The 18,865-nt window shown below is 38.4% G+C and overlaps 1 protein-coding gene across 2 annotated transcripts in view; it reads right to left on the bottom strand.

The window, feature by feature from the left end:
- btbd7 (BTB (POZ) domain containing 7) overlaps window positions 1–18,865 on the bottom strand; it is a 109,140-nt gene that overhangs the window by 56,016 nt on the left and 34,259 nt on the right. For both annotated transcript variants that reach the window (XM_061895171.1, XM_061895172.1), the window contains exon 2: window positions 12,770–13,007. In XM_061895171.1, the coding sequence (XP_061751155.1) occupies window positions 12,770–12,851 (82 nt within the window). In that variant the 5' untranslated portion in view covers window positions 12,852–13,007. The remainder of the gene's footprint in view (window positions 1–12,769; window positions 13,008–18,865) is intronic.

Genomic DNA, 18,865 nt, shown 5'->3' with positions numbered 1-18,865 from the left:
CACTGATGGCGATGATCTCTGGCCCAGAAAAGCCGGCGGCGTTTCTGGATGTTGTTGATAAATGTCTTTCGCTTTGCATAGTAGAGCTTTAACTTGCACTTACAGATGTAGCGACAAACTGTATTTAGTGACAGTGGTTTTCTGAAGTGTTCCTAAGTCCATGTGGTGATATCCTTTAGAGATTGACAGAGATAGATATCTACATATATCCATATTCAAGAGTTATTTCTTTTTAAATCCTAGTCATATTTGAAAACAGCTAAGTGGTGTGCATGTGTAGACCTTGGGCTTGGAATGTGACTAGTAGCCATAACACCCTTCTTATCTCAAATGTCCCAGGCTTAAAAGGAGAATAGATATGTGGATTCGCTCTGTAGGGGAATGGGCAGGGGGCGAGTAGCGTAGGGAAAAAGGCAAGACTTCCGTGGTATTGTCAGATCAACCTGGGCAATGCGATTGGAATGTGTTGTTCATAGAGTGGTCTCCCAAAGCTTCGGAATAAAATGTCAAAATGACCACTCTGAGATTCATTTAAAACCAGCAAATGTGTCATCGAAAGAACTTGGGGGTGACCAGTAGCTTAAATACCGAAAAAGAGGAAGATCTGGTCAAAACACAACAAGATTGATGTCGGATTTGATACAGTGCCGTCATTCAATGTTGGTTTCCGGCCATACCGCTTACGTGGAGTGATTTCTCCAGATTCTCTGAACCTTTTGATGATATTATGGACCGTAGATGTTGAAATCCCTAAATTTCTTGCAATTGCACTTTGAGAAATGTTATTCTTAAACTGTTTAGACTATTTGCTCACGCAGTTGTGGACAAAGGGTTGTATCTCGCCCCATCCTATCTTGTGAAAGACTGAGCATTTTTTGGGAAGCTGTTTTTATACCCAATCATGGCACCTAGTTGTTCCCAATTAGCCTGCACACCTGTGGGATGTTCCTAATAAGTGTTTGATGAGCATTCCTCAACTTTATCAGTGTTTATTGCCACCTTTCCCAACTTCTTTGTCACGTGTTGCTGGCAAAAAATTAAAAGGAAATGATTATTTACAAAAAAAAAAAAAAAAAGGTTTATCAGTTTGAACATCAAATATGTTGTCTTTGTAGCATATTCAACTGAAAATGATTTGCAAATCATTGTATTCCGTTTATATTTACATCTAACACAATCTCCCAACTCATATGGAAACGGGGTTTGTACCTGACTAAAGAGGCTTAAGCGAACATGATGTCACACTTGCGTAGCACTGTCGCTCTAGTAGTAGAGTAGTTCTCTTTTTAAAAGCCGCCACTCTCCTCTTAATATTTGGACATTTTGTAGATAGCTGTCCGTGCTGGTATATCTGCAATATACATAAAAATCATGTCCACATGGCAGAATTGTTGACAACGATCCAGACAAGGGCGTGCGTTTTGTTTACATCTGGTTTTGGTACCGTGGTTTTCAGTGATCAAAGTTTTTTCCCGGTGGCCAAGTTTATGGTACATCACTTGTCAATAGTGCACAAATAATAGGCTATATGTATCAATTCATACTGTAACAACCAGCTAATGTAAGTGTTTTATGTTCGTGTGGTTTGGATTTGATTTCAGTTTTTCCCGTGTTTCCAAACACGCCGCCCATGCCTGAAAAGTGATTGGCGTAGAATGAGGAAGTGTTGCTCTCTGTCCGGCGGGGAAGCAAAGAAGACTGAAGGAGATTAAAATGTTTTCGTGGGAGGTAAACACCGTCAAAATTGTGCCGTTGTTTTGTTATCATAAGATTGGTAATGAAAGTTAAAAATAGCATCTAACATTGTGCGATTTCTTCTGAGGGGCTACAAGATATTATATTACTTTAATTTGTTTTCAAGTACAAAAAAAAACTTATTTTCAAAGTGTGGGGGTAATAAAATGCTGTGGAGGCGCGTCACATTCAATTTCCTTAAGGGGAAACCCTGAAGTAGCATGTAGTTCTAAATGACTTCTGTGAGTAGACTCCATACGGCAGCTCTACTACAACATGGGTAGTGTCGGGAAGACGCAGTGGAAGTGGAGGCACGTAAATAAGACCACCCACAAAATGGTACATCCTGAAGAGACGGTCAAAAATCGTTAATATAGTTATGCAAAATTGACAAATAAATTTGACCAAATAACCACTGTTACATGTTATGTGGGTTTAGAAGTGTTTAAAATGTAGAAACAAAAATCATAATACGACCCCTTCAACAGGACAATAGCAACATTAGTTAGAGTCTAGTGAGAGAATAGTAAAACAACTACACAAAGAAAAACACCGTAAGCTCACAAAAGCGGTGGGTGGATTCATAAATATATCGATGATTTTGATACCAAGGGAAGTATCAGTATATGATCTGTACTCTGGATTAAATCGATATTCAATTTGCACATTTCTTTGTTGTTGTTTTTGGTTATATTTACAAATTGAGGGAATAAGTCCCTGGATACAGGAGGATACTGAGATCAAAATCCAAAGGACTGAAATGAGTAGTATGACAGTAGATGACAGTTTTTGCTCTTCTTGGTTTATGCACTATTGACTTTATTTTGCTTAAACAGTTGCAGTAATGATGGTAATGAGTCTAAATGTTAAGTGGATATTGTTACATTGCCTTCCTGTGTTTGTTGCTGATTTGAATTCTTAATGAAAATTGAAAAGCACAATTATTCTATGATCTTAAATATTGTAAAGTAAAAATGATTGGTAACAATCGTAGTATGGTCAATACTGTTCCTGCAACTATATAGTATTAAGTCTCTACCCACATTTTTCTTATGACCCACTACTAATTTACTTACCAAAAAGTATGGTGATTTTATGGTTTCTTCCTCAGATCACATAGTCAATAAAGTTCAGCATAAATAAATACAAAAGTTACAAGTGTTTGGTTTCGGTCGATCTCATTCAAGGATGATTAATATCATAATTGGCCGCATTAAATCTTGATCGGAACACCCCTAGATACCACCGTAGAAAACTTTAGAACGTGTCATAGTCATACGAAAAACACTAACAACACCATGTTCTGTAAACTGTGCAAATTAGAAATGGCTTTTCACATCAATAAGTTATTTATTTATACCACTGCAATGCACAAGCATTTAGAAAGGTGGAATCAAGGGCTCTGTTTCTTAATTCATTTTTGGATCCCAAACGTAAGACATACATTTAAAATTTCTAGATCAGAGGAAATTTGTTGGTCCAAAAACTATTTGATTGTGTGGAGGGGGGCGTGGCCTGCGGGCCTGTCGCAGAACAGGGTGTGCCAAGACCAGCCTCGAAGACAGCGACAGGTGAGTAGATGGCGCAGGTGGGCTTTGTTATCTAATCACCTGTCGCCTTTATTAGTAGAATCCGGGATGAGACACACAATTGGGAGTTGGAGTGAGAGACGGAGAGAGAGAGAGAGACACACACACAGACGCAGACAAAGACATTTTGCTGGAAAGCAAAAACCTGGCACTATTGATGAAAATACAACAGTGTTATACCCTGAATTCCGGGCTGTTGTGGTGGCAGTGTGTGGTGGTCCGAGGAACCCACTAGAGGGCAAAGTCTACAGATAGATCAATTAAATTAAAGAAATAATTGTTTGGTGCAGCCTTATATGTTACCAAATATTGGCATATTATGTATATTATTATTCATCCATTTTTCTACCGCTTGTCCCTCTCGGGGTCCCAGAGGTGCTGGAGCCTATCCCAGCTACACCCTGGAGAAGTCGCCATCTCATCGCAGGGCTATATACAGTATATATTACTTTTATATATTATTATTATAATTACCTGAAAGCAGCATGTTGTGTCACTATTTGAAAGAACACAGTTTAATTATTCCACCGTGCTTATATTCTGTGAAAAGGCAAAAGTGGAGAAATGCCAGTATTTCTTTTATGGCTTTGATGTTGCAGTTTTGTGGGGTCTCATCAAAAAACAAAAGGCTGAAGAAACACAGTGTCTTTTGTCTCCAGTTAGAAAGACAGTCTAGTATGCCTTTGGCACCTCTGCAATGTGACCACATCTGTGCAACACCCACACCACCCAGACCCAGCTACCAAATTTGCAATGGACCAACTTCAACAAAAACAAACAGAATATTTCTGCTTTGTTGTGTCGTGGAACCAACAGCTTGACTCATGGGAAATAAAAAAAACACATTATTAAGTGCATTTTTTCCCCGATTTCTAGAATTCCAGAAAAGATCAGTCCATTTGAGCACTAAGCCCACATCAATTATACTAATAGTGGTTATCTTTGGCATGAGAGAGGACTCTTATGTCTGAGGAAGAAGTTCTGCCAAGTAGATCTTTTCCCCTCAACATTCATCAGGGTGACCCAAATAGTAATAATTGCAATGCCATGAATCATCCGTAACTCAGGCGAGTTACAGAGAACAACTCTAGAGTACTAAAAACGGTTTCCTTAGGTGAACCTAAGCAGGCGGAGGCTTGGCCGAGCAATTAGGGCCGCTGGCAAGAGGGGATTTGAGCACTGCGCTATTACGCGTCTTACTACGATAATGATTCCCTCAGTTATTTTTAGCAAAGAGCTCGAAAGCATTGGAAGACATAACAAATATGTAAATGTTAATGTGTGACACAATTAATGCGGAAAAACTGCATGTTAATGTAAATCTGAAGCCACTACTGTATGTGATACAGTTCAGTTTAGCCTGCTACAGTATGGTACGGTTTGGAATGGTCTATATTAGTGGTGTGCCGTCAAGGCCAGCAAGGCCTTCCCTGCTGGCCTAACATAATCAGAAATCATAATTAAAGATAAAACCATTTTTTTGTTCATTTTCCCTAAATATCTAAAATTATTTATATTCTCTTCATGTCATATTATGTTTAATTCCAGTGCTGTTGTTTTTAGTTTTAGTTTGTACCCAATCAGAATTCAGATATCTTATGTTGCGTTTATATCAAAAAGTTCTATTGTGGTTTCATCTGACCACATGACATTCTCCCAATCCTCTGCTGCATCATACATGTATCCATTTTGGTATAAACTCAACTCGTCGTGTTTGGAGGAAGAAGAATACTGAGTTGCATCCCAAGAACACCATACCTACTGTGAAGAATGGGGGTGGAAACATCATGCTTTGGGGCTGTTTTTCTGCTAAGGGGACAGGACGATTGATCCGTGTTAAGGAAAGAATGAATGGGGCCATGTATCGTGAGATTTTGAGCCAAAACCTCCTTCCATCAGGGAGAGCTTTGAATGGTTGACCAAATACTTATTTTCCGCCATAATTTACAAATAAATTCTTTAAAACTCCTACAATGTGAATTCCTGGATTTTTTTTCTCACATTCTGTCGCTCACAGTTGAAGTGTATGTATGATGAAAATTACAGACCTCTGTCATCATTTTAAGTGGGAGAACTTGCACAATCGGTGGCTGACTAAATGCTTTTTTGCCCCACTGTATGTATGTATGTATGTATATATATATATATATATATATATATATATATACATATACACATACACATACACACACACCTAAACATACGTGACACATTGTCAAACATGCATCACGTTTGCTTGTGCTTTTTAACATTACCGATTAATGCTCACTTCAGACTTTATTAGAGATAAACATAAGAAAACGTCACTTACTGCATAAGGTATCCTGTCATTAGATTGTCAACTGCTAGGCTGTTCATATATTACCATTTAGATTACAAATCACTCATAATCCTCATGAAGAGCCGGGATGTGGGACCAAGCGTTTTTTTCGTGTCGTTCTTGACATTTCCGGGTCTAATTCTGCTGTCAAAGTGGACTACCGTGTCTGAGTACGTCCTCAGCCTTCTTCTATCCAGGTGAGAGGAATGATTTATGATCAACAATAAAACTTCCTGTTTCCAAATATAATTTGAAATGTGGACTCGTCACACCACAAAACACCTTTCCACTTTGCATCAGTCCACCTTAGGTGAGCTCGTACCTATTTTTTTTCGCTATGGTTTTATCTTCTAAAAATACAGCTACATTCATCAGAACAAATAAAAAATTGCATTTTAGCCACATTGGAGACAAATAAGTCTAAAAAAGTCTAAATGTTGAATGTTACTAGATATCCAAACAAAATACTAATATTTGATCAACCAACTGAGATTTGGGCTATTCTTTCTGTAAACATATTTGAATGCTGAGAATGTTTTCTCTTACATTAGTTTGATATCAGAATGTTTAATATACCACATTCATTAAATGGTCATTATCCAGGACTTCAATAAAAATCTAATAAAAATACTGAAAGAAATGCAAACTTCAAAACATGTTAGAAAAAAAAAATGGTTCTAATTGCTGATACCTGACAAAAAAAAACCGTGACGTCCAAAAAGGGTTCCTGGATTAATGCTTATTTCTACAATGTTACACAGACACCAACTAGGGACCAGTGGCCGTGGTAGAAATGTGAAAAATGCCTAAAATTGAATCTTCATTAGCTTAACCACAAGTGGCCAGTAGTTACCAGGATGTTTAAGGAACTTAGGGGAACCTTTAATAATGGCTGGAGTAGGGTTGTTCCTATACTAATAATTTGGTACCAGTACCAAAAAGTATATCGATACTTTTCCAAATAAAGAGAACGATGATAAATGTCAATATTGGCTTCATTTTAACAGAAAATCTTATAATCTATTGCACTCAAAGAACAATCTTAGAAAGTTAAAATATGAATTAAAAGGCATTAAACCCATTGGGCTTTTCTTGTTGCACTCAAAGAACAATTTACACGTTTCCATACTACATATAGTCTGACATAATCAAGGATTAGGTTAGAATAGAACAGAAAGTTTAACTGACATATTCAATTATTCATTATTTATGGTTGCCGCCCCTGGTCTGTGCTTTAAGAATAGTACAATTATTAGTAAGTACTAAATTTAAAACTATGGATAAATGTATACAGATAAGCCATGTAGCAGGTAAAACACACATTTGTTAAAGATAAAACACAAATTATAAAAATGTGTTACAAGATGTAGTCATTTAACTTGCATTAGTTGACGCTAGTAGGGAAGTTTTAACTGCTATTATTTGGCATCAAGCAAAGCATCTGTGTGCGCGTCTACGTATCTACATGTGCACAACAGAGGAGCTAGTTAACGCATGAGAGTATGTGTGTTTGCGAGAATGTCAACGTGTTTGCTAAGTGACTTCAGTGAATGAGTGGGCGAGTTAAGAGAGAGAGAAAAGGAGCGCATGCACTGCGCAGTAGAGTGAACAACGGTTCCGGTTGTGTCCTCCAAGACTAATAATAAAGCAACCAGATTGATACGAATCGGCGGCCTTGTCATTCTGACCGTAAGGGGAGCTTAGCAGACCCATTGCCGGGTAAAGTGAAGGGTGTTCAACACCGACAACAACATCCGCCTTGGAAGGAACGCTTGCTCTTTGCTCCTCGACTGCGGTGTGTACTTGAGCCAAACAGCAGGAAAGGTGTAACAACATTATTACCTGTCACTCTTTATAACTCCTTGTGCAGATCTGAATGCTTATTATTTAAATGTTTACCCAAGTTTGAAGCAAAATGTGTTAATAGTTATATGTAATATAATACCTGCATGCCCTTTGTGCGTTTTGACACAACATCATGCGCCTCGGCTCCGTAGTCACCGCCGCACAGCGGCATTCGGATGAAAGAATGGTACTGGTACTTTTGAAAGGTAGTATAGTACCGTTTTAAATTAATTAGTATCGCGGTACTTTATTAGTACCGGTATACCTTACAACTCGAGGCCGGAGGTAGAAAAAAAGATGTGTGTAACAATGGCCTTTGTCTCAAAGGGCACTCAGGTTACATGCAGTACAGCAGGGGTAGGGAACCTATGGCGCTCGAGCCAGATGTGGCTCTTTTGATGACTGCATCTGGCTCTCGGATAAATCTGAGCTGACATTGCTTAACACGATAAGTAATGAATAATTCCACTTGTAATCATACTGTTAAAAATAACATTCAAAATATAAAACATTCTCATGCATTTTTATGTTCAAGAAGTTGCGTTAATGGTAAGAAGTAATTTATTTATTATTGGTTAGTGTTGGGCTTCCCCTCCTGGGGGTTCTTCAGACCACCAAGCACCGATATGAGATCCTGTTTTGGGGTTAAAATATTGTTGTTGTTTTTTCAACTAGTCTCTCAGTTGCTTTCCAGCAATTGTCTTTTTCTCTTTCGTCCTCATTCGCCCTCTGGCTCCAGCCCCAACCGAGTCTCTCCTCCTGGCTGTTGCATAACAGAGCGACAGGTGATTAGATAACAAGGCCCAGGTGGGCCATCTACGCACCTGTCGCTGATTTCGAGGCCGGTCCTGGCAACATCCTGCTTTGCTGCAGGCCCGCAGGCCACGCACCCTCCACGGTTAGCTTCAGAATAACAATGTTATTACAAAGAATAAGAGACCCATTATACTCTGGAAATGTTGGTCTTACTTAAAAATGTACGCGTTTAGTTGTGTTCAGTGTTAAAAAAAATATTATATGGCTCTTAGGGAAATACATTTTAAAATATTTGGCTTCTTGGCTCTCTCAGCCAAAAAGGTTACCGACCCCTGCAGTACAGTATGTATGTAGGAAGTGTGGTAGTAGCAATGTTGAATTGTTTAAGAGAGACTTTGAGGGATTTTAAAAACGAGGAAGAAGATTAAATGCAGTCATTTAATTTCATCGACTGGTAAAACATTAACAATACACTTGAATGCCCGAAAGGTTTTGCCAAAACTTTCCAGTCTCAAAAGCCACACAAAAATGTCAGTTATTGTGAGAAAATCTCATCCCAGCACAATCATAAACATAAGTTTGTCAACATACCATACATAATGTACCTTGATCTACAAGGGCCCAATATCACGACTGTTTTGAGATACTAGCTGTCTCTCGGCTAATTAGTATGCTTCAAGTTGCAAGTAAAAATATTAGTTAGAAGCATCCCTGCCTGTTGCCAGATACGCAGCCAAATCTGAATCCTACTCCAAGGAACTTGAAAAGGAAATCGACGATTTCTACAGTGTAGGTTTCTCTTGTCTATGCTTCTTGCAAGATGGTTTACTAAGCAATTATGCCACATTTTACTGATGTCAATTAGCCAAATTTATCTGTAAAGTTACAAAGCAATATTTTTGTCAAAAGTCAGGACAGATTGTTGGCATTACCCTGCTAAAATGTCTAGTTTGACCCCACGGACCACATGGCACATTTAAATTTGTTTTCCAACCGTAGCAACAAAGAAAGTAATTGTGAAGAAGCCGATGATTGAATTGAAATCTTTTTAAAAAATGACAAAATATTGGCGGATACTATTGTATGCAAGCCAGCTATTGCTAGGCGAATTTAGACTACACATTTAAAGATTATACCATTTGAAGACGGGACTTCAAACAGAGCATAGTGGGGCTGTGTGTCATCATGTTGTGCGGCCTATCAGCTTAGACTGCAGATAAGAAGCTGTGGACTCGCGAGGGTTTAAGTCGAAAAAATTATTCATATATAATAATTTTTCAGCTGTATTTAGGAATTAATTTTTTTGTCCTGACGACCTACCACAGGAATAGGGAACCTATGGGTGGCGAGCCAGATGTGGCTCTTTTGACTGCATTTGGCCTAAACATCCGCAAGGATTTTACTCCATCCAATTTCTACCGCTAGAGGTCAGGCCAGGGTTTGGCTCCAGCAACAGTACCTGCAAAGCTTGAGACAATCACACCGTCTTGTGAGTTCAAGAAGTAAACGCCCTGCCTTTCAATCAAATATCAAGCTCGATATTTTTATGTGGGTAGAAAACCCTTGTGAAAAGAAGATGGCGAAAAGAAAGTACAGAGGAATGTAACAATAAAACGGTATAATGATAAACCGTGGTAAAATTTTCCATGGTTAGTATTACCGTTTTAAATTAAAATCATCGTAAAACCGTGCTTGATAAAATTTTATTAAATTCACAGACCGGTGAAACTGATCATTTACTGGGGAAGCAAGCTAGTGCTAGCTAGCCAAAATGCTAGCATGAAAACAAGAGAAATGAAAGTCTTTCCCCATTTAAAAACAACATTCCCTAATCTAAACTTGTTAAAACACACTGCTATCTAAGCAACTAAGATCTTCAATAGTGCACAATAATAAATCTACAGGCTGTGATCTCTTAGAGAGACCAATCGATACTTTAAAGCAGGGGCGCTCACAGTTTTTCTGCAGGCGAGCTACTTTTCAATTGACCAAGTCAAGGAGATCTACCTCATTCCTATTTATAATTTATATTTATTTATTTATGAAAGAGACATTTTTGTTAACAAGTTAATGGTGTTTAATGATAATACAAGCATGTTTACCACACATAGATTCCTTTCTTTCATGAAGACAAGAATATAAGTTGGTGTATTTGATTCTGATGACTTGCATTGATTGGAATTAGACAGTGGTGCTGATAACGTCCGCATTTTCAAATGGAGGGAAAAAAAAGTCCTCCTTTCTGTCCAATACCACATGAAAGTGGTTGGATTTGGCATCTCATTTGTCCAACTTGCATACTCGTTTTTAAACACTTTGTTATGAGAGTAGCATATGTGTGTGGCCCTTTAATGTCTGGCAGCAGGTGAGTGAAGTCAGTGACTGTGCGGGTGGGCAAGCAAGTGAGAAAGCAGTCGCTGAGGGCGGGGGAGAAATACATTGGCATCAAACTCCTTAGCTTGCTAGCTTGTGCACGCTAGCTTTCTGAGACTCTTATTTTGTTAGCACAGGCAGGATGAAACAGGTCTTTTATGGTGAAGACAGGAACTGTGCTGTCTGTCTTTAGAGTTTTGACAGTAGGTACGGAATCTCTAAAAATAAAAAGTGTTTCTCTGCGTCCGCCCTGTTAGTGATTTTTTTCTTAAATATGAGCTCGCAGCAGCCAGCGTCATCTCACAAGATCCTCGGGTGCCGAGAATGTCAAACAACTGACGAAAGTGAAGTCATGGTATGATTGATGATTGCTCATTTTTATGTCTATTTTTTAATGCCTGGCTTGAGATCGACTGACACACCCTCCGAGATCGACCAGTCGATCGCGATCGACGTAATGGGCACCCCTGCTTTAAAGAATATAACAATTGGAAGTAAGTTTGGGTGAAGTTTATTATTATATAGTATGTTTCTTCTGGCAAGAATGTTAACGGTGTAGCTCTTTATTTATTATAATTTTTTTTTTAAACACGCCCTGGTTATAAATTTGAACATACTGTAACTGTATATGAATACTTTGAGCACATTCGACTATACCGTGATAATGAAAACTGTGATAAATTTGGTAACAATAAACGTGATATGAAAGGTTCATGTTGTTACATCCCTACAAATACTGTACATTACAAAACAAAATGACACAGGAATTTACATTTGTCGAGCGCAGATGTTCTAAGGTGTGTCCAATATGCGATAACATTCCCTCAAGGAACCATTAAAATGAAGCGGCACTACGACACATCACATTAAAGGTAAGAAGTATTAGATTCAGTACTGGTTTGCTTCACTATACTAGAATACAGAATACACTTAAATTTAATGTAACTTAAAATTGTTTGTTTTAAAATTGCACTTATTTAGTTGTATCTTGTGTTGAAAAAATGGTTTGGCTCTCGCAGGAATACATTTTGAAATATTTGGGTTTCATGGCTCTCTCAGCCCTAAAAGTTCCCAATCCCTGACCTATAGTGTAACATTTTTGTTTTAAATCTAACAATTAAAAAAAACAAAAACATTAAAATTAGGGCCGGCTGTCAAAGTTAACGTGATAAGCCTTTAAATTTGCCGTTAAATTTTTAACACATGATTAACGTGCATGTAGCCCGACTCCTTTTTGACCCTTGGCCCATTCCGTAACGTGGTAAATGTAATGGCGTTTAGCCACAAGCTCATCAGCAACTAAATAGCGAGTAGAAATGCACAAAAGATACACGTCGTCAAAACATGTCAAGAAAACTCTTTTCATATTAATCACATACTTTTGGCTTCCCAGAATACCGCCAAGCCTCAAATCCTGTCTGACTACCATTACCACAGCTGTATCCTTAGGCCAGACACTTCACCCACATTGCTCCTGATGGGTTGTGGTTAGCGCCTTGCATGGCAGCTTCCGCCATCAGTGTGTGTAAATGTGACATCTAATGTAAAGCGCTTTGGGTAACGTGCAGGTAAAGTGCTATATAAATAGACCACGTACCATAACAAAATGTAAAATGTCTTCCATTACGATCATGCTTTGTCAAAGATGTTTTGTAATGTAATCTGTGATAATCCGAACTAAATAAATGTTTTCTGACGGATTGAAATATAGTGTATACTCTTATATAACCTCTTCTGATTTATAGTACGCAGTTACACCTCTATGTACCTCTACACAGATCTTAGCACCTCCACACCACCGCTTTTAATGTGTGTTCTTTTGCAGTGGCCATGCGGGAACTATGTCTGCGTCTTGAAAGTTCCAGGCATGCCACGCAGTCCAGATTTGATCCATTGATATTAATTACGCTCAAACGATTAATCAGAGCAACATAACATAATGGAAGCTTTTTTGCAATTGGATTTACTAGATTTAAATGACTACCGGGTAATCGTTTTAGCACAACATTCTGGCCTTTAAAATGAACCCCGCCGTAATAAATAAAAGTTTAAATAATGATCCACCAACATCATATAACAAATGTTGTTCAACATTTAAAGCTGCATAAGAGATCAGGACATATGAGAATAAGAATAATGCACCAATACAAACCAATAAACGTCTGCTGTGTCTGTGCGTTGGCCCCTATGCGTGGGGAGCATGAGTGTGGATAGCTGGATCCATTGGCACCCATCCTCACGTCTCTTCACTTGCTTCGTGGGGGTCTCCCCTCTTGCTGAGTCATTCTGCTCAGGCGACTGCACACCCCTCACTCATCAGTCACGTGTCTGCCACGGATCATCTGAAGTGTTCCCACAGCCCCGGGTCCTGCCTGCCATGCCTGGAACGTCTGGGAGAAAGAAGATGAGAAAGGGGAAAAAAGGAGGCAGCAGTTAGTAAATCAGAGATGCTTAAACGCAGAATGATGATTGAGTTTTTAAAAGTTGAAGAGTGATCGCCCATGGGGGATAACGACATAATGAGCTGACAATTTGAAAAGATAACAAAAGGGCTACAGTTGTCAATGGTTGGTGGGCTGAACAAAGACACATTTTAATATAATCTATCACACACTTTGAGACACATTGATTTCTTGTAACTTTAAAAATACCAATAAAGGCTTTTTTAAGAGGTGTGACAGCCCTCATCTTAAGAGCTGAAGTCTCTAACTAAGGGAGTCAACAGCAAATGAAAGGCAGACGCTTGGGGGGGTTTCCAAGTGGTGTAAAAACAAAAACGTGTGGTTTATTTGTTAGTTTTTTTTCTTTTTAAATTTGAATCAACAATATCACATTTTTATTAGCTTTGCATATGTAGTGAAATGATTTGGTTTGTTGGGTAAGAACAGTTTAATTATCTGAAAACAAATATTCTCCTCCAATCATGTTAGCGTGTTTAGCAACAGTAGACATTTAACTAAGACTGAAGCTATATAGTATTTTAGTAATAAAATAATTTTAAAATTAGTTTAATCGATTAATCAATAGGATAAAGCACACTTTGTAGCCTAAATGTGTATTTTTGAAAATGATCTTGCCATAACCTTCATTGTTTTTTCAATAAATGTGCATCAACAATATTGAAATTGAAACTTTAACATGTGCACTTGCACAACAAAAAACACCCCAACATCCGTGTTTAGACCGTGGCACCTCCCATTTGTGGTCTATTGCAGTGACCGTGAGGAAAAAGTATCTGTATGTAAAGGTCCGGGCATTCCAAATATTGCTATTTTTTAAGTGCTAGATCTCTTTTCAAATCTTTGTCATAAAATTAATTGAACTTGTATTCCCGAGGTGCCACTGTAGTCCGTTCACTCATGCAATATTCCATGGAATTGAGTGCTAGAGATGTAAAGATTATTTGATACATTGATTTATCCTCCGTTCATTTAACTACATCTATCTGTGCTTGGCAAGTTTGGCTTCCAGGAGTTAGGTATCGATCCAACATGGTTTTATTAATTGATTTATCGATACTAGGAAGAGTAAAACATAGGATTTAAGAACAGCAGCCTTTGAAGTTTAACACTTTTAATAAGGATATTAAATGTTATTTAAATCTGTGGCATCACCACCATCAGTTGGCAAAACAAGAATGGCGGATAGCTACGGTGACCGAGAAAGGTCACAACAAATTCAAACAGCAAAAGGAGATCATAAAGCCACAACAACAGAACAAGTTTCAGCTACAACACTATTGCAAAAGCTACAAAAAATACAAATGCCACTACATAACAACAGAGCCACAACACAAAGTTAAAACACAAAAACGAGACAAGCGAAAGCGATGCGATTTACAGCAACAGTCTGACTTTCTGAGACGGAAGGTTGAAAACAATGTAATGAACATACGTACTATGTTAGCAAAAACGAAAAAGTAAAAAAGCTATTCATGACTGAAAAAAAGGTCACACTTCATTTACTTTTTCTTCTTCGTCTATTACACCGTTATCAACTTTCCACACCGGCAAGTTGGTGAGTTCTTGAAACTTGTCCGCTGTCACTTACACTGCGTCTTTATATTGTTGTGTTTTGGCTTATAGTTGTTTTGTTGTGTAGCTGTTGATAGTAGTAGCAGGTCAAACCACTACTCTACACTACCTGAAGAAATTTGGTTGCACTTTATTTTTTGTATTTCTAAGTCAAAAACAACAGTAAAAGTAGCAGGTTAACCTACTGTTGATTTAAACTGAAGAGATGTTGGTTGTACTTAATTTTTGGTGTGTTTTTGTATTGTATTATCCATCTATCCATCCTCTACCGCTTGCCCCATTCGGGGTCGCGGGGGGATGACCGTGACCTTCGATCCCTCACTGCATCAAAAACCAACATCAATCTCTAAAGGATATCACCAAATGGACTCAGGATCACTTCAGAAAACCACTGTCACTAAATACAGTTCGTCGCTACATCTGTAAGTGCAAGTTAAAGCTCTGTTATGCAAATCCAAAGCCATTTATCAACAACATCCAGAAACGCCGCCTGCTTCTCTTGGTCCATCTAAGATGGACTGATGCAAAGTGGAAAAGTGTTCTGTGGTCTGACGAGTCCACATTTCAAATTGTTTTTGGAAATATTCAATATCGTGTCATCCGGACCAAAAGAGGAGCGAACCATCCAGACTATAATCGACGCAAAGTTCAAAAGCCAGCATCTGTGATGGTATGGGGGTGCATTAGTGCCCAAGGCATGGGTAACTTACACATCTGTGAAGGCGACATTAATGCTGAAAGGTACATACAGGTTTTGGAACAACATATGCTGCCATCTAAGTGCCGTCTTTTTCATGGACGCCCCTGCTTATTTCAGCAAGACAATGCCAAGCCACATTCAGCATGTGTTACAACAGCGGGGCTTCGTAAAAAAAAAAAAGAGTGTGGGTACTTTCCTGGCCCACCTGCAGTCCAGACCTATCTCCCATTGAAAATGTGTGGCGCATTAAGAAGTGTGGAATACGACAGCGGAGAACCCGGACTTTTGAATGACTGAAGCTCTACATAAAACAAGAATGGGAAAGAATTCCACTTTCAAAGCTTCAACAATTAGTTTCCTCAGTTCCCAAACGTTTATTGAGTGTTGTTAAAGGAAAAGGTGATGTAACACAGTGGTGAACATGCCCTTTCCCAATTACTTTGGCACATGTTGCAGCCATGAAATTTTAAGTTAATAATTATTTGCAAAAAAAAAAAAAGTTTATGAGTTTGAACATCAAATATCTTGTCTTTGTAGTGCATTCACTTGAATATGGGTTGAAGAGGATTTGCAAATCATTTTATTCCGTTTATATTTACATCTAACATAATTTCCTAACTCATACGGAAACGGGGTTTGTATTATGTTAAATTACAAAATAAGAAGTAGCATGTATATCTACAGTTTAATGTTACTGCACTTTTAATGAAAATGTCTAGAACGTTGAAAATGAGAGAAGAAAAGGTTTCCTCTTGGTGATTCTAAAAGTGTTGGTTGCACTTTATTCAAATAAGATGTGACTGCATTGGCCATTAATTGTTGTTTATTGGCTTTTTTGTATGCATAAATCATTAAAGGCCTACTGAAATGAGAGTTTCTTATTCAAACGGGGATAGCAGCTCCATTCTATGTGTCATACTTGATCATTTCGCAATATTACCATATTTTTGCTGAAAGGATTTAGTAGAGAACATCGACGATAAAGTTGCAACTTTTGGTCACTAACAGAAAAGCCCTGCCTTTACCGGAAGTTGCAGACGATGACGTCACTTGTTGATGGCTCCTCACATCCTCACAATGTTTTTAATGGGAGCCTCCAACAAATAGAGCTATTCGGACCGAGAAAACGACAATTTCCCCATTAATTTGAGCGAGGATAAAAGATTTGTGTTTGAGGATATTGATAGCGACGGACTAGAAAAATAAAATAAAATAAAATATATAATGTTAAAAAAAAACGCGATTGCATTTTGACGGATTCAGATGTTTTTAGACACATTTAATAGGATAATTCTGGGAAATCCCTTATCTTTCTATTGTGTTGCTAGTGTTTTAGTGAGTTTAATAGTACCTGATATTCGGAAGGGTGTATCCACGGGTGTGTTGACGCCAGTGTCTGATGGAAGTCGACGGCAGCTGTACGGACGGCACAATCTCAGCTGATCTTCGGTAAGTGGCGACTTTTTACCACAATTTTCTCACCGAAAACTGCTAGTTGACAAGTGGTCGGGATCCATGTTTGCTTGACCGCTCTGATCCATAATAAGGTTTCACCTCCGGGAATTTTAAACAAGGAATCACTGTGTGTTTGTGTGGCTAAAGGCTAAAGCTTCCCAACTCCATCTTTCTACCTTGACTTCTCCATTATTAATTGAACAAATTGCAAAAGATTCAGCAACACAGATGTCTAAAATATTGTGTAATTATGCGGTTAAAGCAGTCGACTTTTAGCTGTGTGTGTGTGCAGTGCTAATATTTCCTATCAGTCCGTGACGCCACGCATACACGTCAGCATTCCGCGACGTTTTCAACAGGACACTTCGCGGGAAATTTAAAATTGCAATTTAGTAAACTAAAAAGGCCGTATTGTCATGTGTTGCAATGTTATATAAACTATCAGACTGCGTGGTCAGTAGTAGTGGGTTTCAGTAGGCCTTTAATATCTAATTCCCCTGTACAACAAGAATACAGGAAACTTCACCTGCAGTGTCGTATATCTAGTATTTATTTCATTGTCACACTAGTTGATTTTTTATTTTTTGCTAAAAAGTTACAGAATCGAGTTCAACTCATGGAATCATTTCCGATCACATCGGCAACCACAAATTCTGAATCAAATCGAATTGCAGTTAAAACGAATCGTTACACCCCTATTGAGTGCCCAACACAAATATCGATGACTTTGTCTCTGTGCTTTTTATTCAGTACGACTACAAAAACCCAGAGCATGTGGCCAAAGGCAGTTGTGAGTGCCAGCGGTTCGATAAAGAAGATGAGAAACAAGGAAGACTTCGTAGCAAAATATGAAGGTGGTGTCCGTGTGGATCTTCCGTCCTCTCTGGCGACAAGAGTCTTTGACATAAGATAAAAAGGATGTTAAGCGGCCCTATGATGATGATGATTTTCCACTTTTCAGACTAATAAATGTTGTTACAATGCGGGATACTCATGCTCTTGTGAGCAGTTTTGATGATGGTGATGTCAGAGTGGTGGACGTACTTATGTGGGCAATTGTATGCTGTTGGGCAGCCTCCACACCCACCACTATAGGCTGTGTGAGATTTAATAGCTGCTGTCTGGAGTCTCTGATGGTATTCCTTCTTGTCTCGTGCCCTATCGCCTGCTCTGATGTCTATACAATAAGTATTTATGTGCTTTGTCCACAACATTTTACAATGGACTGTTTTGTCAAGATGGGCCAAGACAAATTGGATTAGCTACTAAACCCCTGCTTAGGCTGTTGCCCCCGCGACCCGACCTCGGATAAGCGGAAGGTGATGGATGGATGGATGGATGGATGGATGGACTCCCAATGGAAAACGACGGCACCGTTGCAACTTATTTTGAAGAAAGAAGAGAAGGTAAGAAAAAATATTATTTTCATTTGATCACCGACATTGGGGCTGCAACAACTGAGTATTTTGATAGTTAATTAGTCAACGATTATCTTAACGCTTGGTCGGACAATAAAGTGTACAATGGCTATAAAGTTTGCATGGACTTATAAATGCATCTTAAGTTATTTTAGGCATGTGCTTACGAACAACAAAGATGAATAATTCATTCAAAAATGTGTTCATACTGTAATTGTGCTGCTCATTCAGATGATACAAAAATTTAAATGACTGATAAAAATTCAATTTAAAAGAAAATAAAGGCAAATTGCTAAAAAAAAACAATCAACCTTGTTTAAGTATTTAAAAAAAACAAACAGTTAAAACAGCAGCAATGAAAACAACCCAAAATCTAAATTCCTCAAAAAGAAAAGCATTTTGTGATGTTTGAAAAGGTGCACACTGCCTATTGATTAACTCCTGGCAGTTTTAGCACTCTAATAGACACAATGTGTTGCATTGTATCTTTGATTACTTCTTAAAATGTTGGCTATTAAATAGATTGTATGATAGCTCCGCATCGGTGCCTGTCCATGTATTTGTGTGTGTGTGTGCGTGTGCGCGCGCACACACGCACGATCTGCATTTGTTAAAGTGCCTTTTTTTTGGCATTGCAAATT

The sequence above is a fragment of the Nerophis ophidion genome, linkage group LG03 (assembly GCF_033978795.1).
Source record: "Nerophis ophidion isolate RoL-2023_Sa linkage group LG03, RoL_Noph_v1.0, whole genome shotgun sequence".
NCBI lineage: Eukaryota > Metazoa > Chordata > Actinopteri > Syngnathiformes > Syngnathidae > Nerophis > Nerophis ophidion.
The sequence above is the reverse complement of the archived record's forward strand: the minus strand, read 5'-3'. Positions and strand labels throughout refer to the sequence as shown.